Here is a 4,949-nt window from a genome sequence, read left to right as displayed (position 1 = left end):
CCACCTTTACAGATAGTGGGATCAGGATCTTTCTGGAAGGATGCAATCCCTAACAGCTAGGTAGATGGAGTTTGATAGATGAGTATGTAATTCACTTTTGGTTCAGTCTTCACAATTCTGTTCCTGGGCAGTTAGGTAGTTCCCCATTCTTGTGATTACAAATGTCTCCAAGGAATGTGGTTTGCTTGGTATGCAATGGTCTGAACTGAAGAGTGCCTCTCTTCAGCTTTGATAGAAATCTGCAAAACTGTTCCCCGATCTGCTTGTGGCAAATTTACACTCTGGCCACACTGCACAATCCTTCCCAGCTGCTGGGAGTCAGAATATCTGATTTGTGCTAATCTGGTCAAGGATAATGGTATGTCTTTGTGGAATTCATTTTTGAATGAAGCAGTGTATATCTGAAAATTTTATATTCAGAAAGTCCTAAAGTGCCAGAGAACTATTCTTTCAGTCCCATCCCTTCCTGTTTGCCTTCTTACCTTTGTCTAAACTGCCCTGTGCTTTAGCAACTAAACCCAGCACACAGCCTCTAGCTGCCAGTGGTCTCTAATTGCCTACTCTAATTACCTATTTGACTTTTACAAGTCTTTTGTTGTTGTTGAGTGCAGTCAAGTTGGTTTTGACTTAATGTTAAGTGCTGTGGTGGAGTTTCCAAGGCTGTAAATCTTTACAGGAGCAGAACGCCTCATCTTTCTCCCGCAGGAACTGCTGGTAGTTTCGAACTGCTGACCTTGCGTAATAGTGACCATGTATAGGGTTTCCAACTGCCAACCTTGAGGGTAGTAAGGTTAGTGCTTACCCTATAGCATCTTTTTTCCTCTTCTAATTATGAAAATGAGATCATTTGATGCAGTTTCCAGCAAAGGTATTTTGAAAAGCTTTATTTATTACAATAGACTTCCTCCTGTGGGCCACCTCCGTTCTTAAACCCTGGCAACCACTGAGCTGCCGCCAGCCTTCAGTCTGGTCCAGCATAGTGTGTGTGACTGGCATGAGCAGGTAACCCACTTCTGACCCAGGCTGGCCTCAGTAACCCATAATCCATTCTGCCAATGCTCTTCAGGTCTTTGGCTCTTTTATGATTGATTGACACATATCCTCTGGGCCCAGCTCAGGTGACAAGATGTGGCTAATGAACCACTGCTAACAGGGCAGTGGTTCAAACCCACTCCTCGTTCCTCAGGAGAAAGAGGTGGTGGTCTCCTGTAGATTTACTGTGGGGGCCGTTCTAGGCTGCCCCACAGGGTCCTTCATAATTAGAACGGACTGGAGAGCAGGGGGATGAATGAACAAGAACCTGCGTTCAGACCAATAGCCGCCTCTGGCCTTGATCTCATGTCCATCTCGGGGAGGATCCCAAGGTCACCAGGAAAGGCTTCCACTGTTCCCCCTGCCCCCCCACACACCGTTTTTTAGTAAAGAAACCAGATTCCCAAGAGTAGTGGGGACAGGGGTGGCCTCAAACCTCACAGTGACTGCTTTTCCAACTTTTATTTAGAAAACCAAGTCCAGGCCCCAGTGTCCCCCCATCCCCCCAACCATAATTTAAATAACTTAGAGACAGAGCTGAGGGACAGGAGAGCTGGGGTGTGAGGAAGGAGGGGTGAAGAGGAAAACCCGCTACAGCCGCCGCAGGGCCCGCTTCTTGTCCGTCTTTTTCTTGGCTGCCAGCTTCTTGTCGCGCTCACCTGCGTGCTTCTTGGCCATGGGACCCTCTGCCCCACCTGGGCCCCCAGGGGCCAAGGGGTCAGCAGAGGAGGTGGCGGTGGTGCTGCTGGGCAGGGCCCGGGCAGCCTCGGCCCGCCCACTAGGCCCGCTGGCACCGGCACCGCCGTGGATCTCAGTGAGCAGGCGGGCACGCGCGGCATACTCCTCATAGTTCTCCAGCAGCAGGCGGCCTGCCTCCTCGTTGAGCGCGGACTCGGGGTTGGGGTGGATCAGCAGGCACTTGATGGTCTGTAGGGAGAGTGTGGGAGAACAGTCAGGTCAGGGCTCTGGATGTGGCCCCAGATCTCAGCCCAGTGCACTCCTTTCCCTGTTCCTTAGCTCTGCTCGAGAGGTGCATACGCCTTCCCCAAATGCACACACCTGGGCTCAGTGAACCGGAAGTGGAAGGCAGCTCCTCTGGCCACAATGCTACAATGAGAGCCCAAGCCACAGCCACCTCGGGCCTGACCAGAAACTCCACGGTGGCAGGTGACCAGGGTGACTCTGCTCCACAGCCCTACAGTCTAGGGGTAAACTGCGGTTCAGGGTTCAGAGAACCGGGACTGTTGGGGAGGCATGACCAGAAAGAAGCCCGGCTTACAGCAGCCCTCAGAGAAACAGCTGGAAACCTCAGTTTGCAGGTGTGGACAGAGTGCTTCTTCCCCCACCCATTCCACCAGCACAGCTGTGGCAACCCAACGGGGCCCCTGGCCATAGACAGCAGGTCACTGCAGCGGTAAGAACCACAGACACTTTTGTGAAGGCGCTGAGAACCACGCAGTGCATGCTTGGCAACAATGAACTTTATGGTATGTGCGCTCCCCCCCCTCCCCCCCGCCCGCAAACAGCAAGTAAGGGTGAGCCCCGAAGCCGTCAGCAGTCTGCCTCAGGACCCAAGGTTTGTTCTACAGGAAAGGTGCCCAGCCAGCACAGGAACACCTGGGACTCTGGGTGCCAGTACTGCCCCCCTTCTAGAATTTTCCAGAAAAGCTAGAAGCCTGAATCTTAAATGCAGAACCATCACAAGTACTTCAGAATTTAAAAAAAGCAAGCAAGCCTCATGGTTTTGGGCTGCCCAGGTGGCAGACAGGCCCAGCCCACTTACCAGCAGCACGTGACGGATGCCCAGCTCCGCAGTCCAGTCCCTCTTGAGGACGTTGACGCAGATCTCGCCATTGGCGCCCATGTTGGGGTGGAAGATCTTGGTCAGGAAGTAGCCCTTGGGGGGGGAGGCGGGGAAGTCCTTTCCCAGCAGGAGCTTCATACGGAACAGGCCTCCAGCGTAGGGGGTGCCCTCTGGCATAGAGGGAGGCTCTGGTCAGCACTGCCAGGCCCCCAAAAGCCCTGTCTGGCTGGGAGGCTCGTGGTCCTGCTCACCTCCTCCTCCAGAGGGGGGCTTCCTCACCACACCAGACTCATCTCCCTCACAGCACCTGCCCAGCTCGTGCCAGCCACTCCCCAGAGCCTCACAGCAACACCCACTGGTCTTCCACAGCCTCCCCCGCTTGTCCAGCCAGGGCCACATCCACCCACTTCTCCCAAAACCTCGGGGACCCTGCCTGGGCAGTCTTCCCCACCGGCCCACCCCTCTACTCCACCAGCAGCTTGCTCTCTTGTCCCCCACAAACCTGTGTAAGCAACTTGCCCTGCCACCAGGGTGCCAAAACAGGTCACCCGCTTTAACTTCCTGCCCGCCCCCACCCCTCCGGTCAGCTTTCTCCTCTGCAGGCCTTCCCATCCACGAAGCTACTGCTCACCCAGGCCTAAGAAGGCCTAGGCCCCTCTGCCCCTAAAATGCTTCCACTGGACCCTTGGCAGAAACCATTCTATCTGAGCACTCCGGACCTCTCCCCCACGTCACCTGCTCTTTAACACCTGAGGTCACTGCTCAGCAGAAATTCAAGTAACAGAAACCAGTTTGCACTGTGTATTCATTTGTTACCGGTTCCCACCAGTGCCCCCCAACACTTAAGCAGGATGGAAAAGTCTGAGGTCACGTGCTGTACCCTCAAGGCCAGGGACCCCTTCCCACTTACTCCTCAGCTGTCCCTGGGGTCAGAGGTCTCACCCCAGACCCAGACCAGCTCTGTGCACACAGGAATTTCTGCAGCACACAGACGTGGGGCAGTGTCCCCTACTTGTTCTAAGGGCCAGCGGGGTCACCAGGAGGCCCCTGCACTCACCAGGACCTTCGATGGTGACCTGCAGGTCAGTGAGGTCCTCCTCGTTGGGAAAGACCTTGATGCCATCGGGCGGGTCGGCGGTCAGCGTGCTCACCTCCTTGTACACCAGGCGGATGATATGGGGGGGCAGGTTCTCCACGTTGGAGTTCTGGGTATGGACGGAAGATGGGGGGCGGCGAGGCGTGAGTGCCCTCAGCTCCCAGACACCTCCCCAGGATGCAATAGGGCCCTGGCCCCTCGCTGACCTCCCACTAGAGGTGGGGGCCGGCCTCGCAAGAGCCTCTGGATGCTGGCGTTTCCCCAGACACCCTAAAGTCCCCTGTGGTCTCGCACGAACCCCCAGATGTTCCCGATCGGCCCGAGGCCTCCCCTGGCCCCCTTCCCCACGAATCCCTGGCAGAGTCGTCACCGAAACCTCAGCTCCGGCCTGCAGATGGCGGACGGCCATCCTTCCTCCTGGTGACAGCCCCCACCAGAGCCCTCCCCGGGGCGCAGCCGCCCAGGTCCCGGCCCCGCCTCCAAGCCGCCCCGTAGGCCCATCACCGGCCGATGGGCCCTCCGATCCCTCCGGGAACACTGTCAGTTCCTCCGCCCGAGTCCCTCGCAGGCCTGGAAGCCGGAGCTCACCATGACTGCAGCCAGCCGGGGGCGGGTCCCCCCGGCCCCCTTCCTGCGCTCCGCGGGCCGCCGGCCGGGGCGGGGGGCCCAACAGCTGCCGCTGCGGTCCTAGCGAGGACCCGGCGGCCCCGCCGCGCTTCCCGCTGCCTCCGACGCCCCCCTCGGAGTACCGCACCCACCGCTCCACAAGTCCCGAGCACTCGGCCGCACTGAACCCGCCGCGCGCGCAGCACGGCCCTTTTGTACTCGCGTGCAAGCCGCGCCTCCCGAGCCGCGTGACGTCAGCACGCACGACCCGAGGCACTTGCCGCTTGTACCCGCCCTTTGCGCCAACTACGGGTGAGGCTAAGAGGACTTGGGGAGAGGCGAGCGCGGACGGACAGCCAATAGCTTTGCGCAGGTATACGGACAGAGTCCCCGGCTAATGGAGGGTTGAGA

At 57.7% G+C, this 4,949-nt stretch overlaps 1 protein-coding gene across 1 annotated transcript; it reads right to left on the bottom strand.

The window, feature by feature from the left end:
• Window positions 1–1,478: 1,478 nt before the first annotated feature.
• On the bottom strand, window positions 1,479–4,691 carry UBE2S (ubiquitin-conjugating enzyme E2S). Its single transcript, XM_006868097.1, has 4 exons — window positions 4,521–4,691; window positions 3,894–4,041; window positions 2,816–3,006; window positions 1,479–1,959 (listed from the first exon to the last, which is right to left on the bottom strand). Exons 1-4 carry the CDS (start codon window positions 4,521–4,523, stop codon window positions 1,624–1,626), a joined length of 678 nt encoding a protein of 225 aa, XP_006868159.1. The 5' UTR covers window positions 4,524–4,691; the 3' UTR covers window positions 1,479–1,623.
• Window positions 4,692–4,949: the final 258 nt, after the last annotated feature.

The sequence above is a fragment of the Chrysochloris asiatica genome, unplaced genomic scaffold (genome assembly GCF_000296735.1).
Source record: "Chrysochloris asiatica unplaced genomic scaffold, ChrAsi1.0 scaffold00116, whole genome shotgun sequence".
In the NCBI taxonomy this organism is placed as follows: Eukaryota; Metazoa; Chordata; class Mammalia; order Afrosoricida; family Chrysochloridae; genus Chrysochloris; species Chrysochloris asiatica.
This window is presented reverse-complemented; position numbering and strand designations above follow the sequence as displayed.

What these genes read in the sequence shown, in the direction of transcription:
- UBE2S (XM_006868097.1), bottom strand. An exon ending in GGTCACCATCGAAGGTCCTG is followed by an intron (nt 3,007 to 3,893) that starts GTGAGTGCAGGG and finishes CCTCTATGCCAG; the next exon opens with AGGGCACCCCCTACGCTGGA. An exon ending in GCATCCGTCACGTGCTGCTG is followed by an intron (nt 1,960 to 2,815) that starts GTAAGTGGGCTG and finishes CTCTCCCTACAG; the next exon opens with ACCATCAAGTGCCTGCTGAT.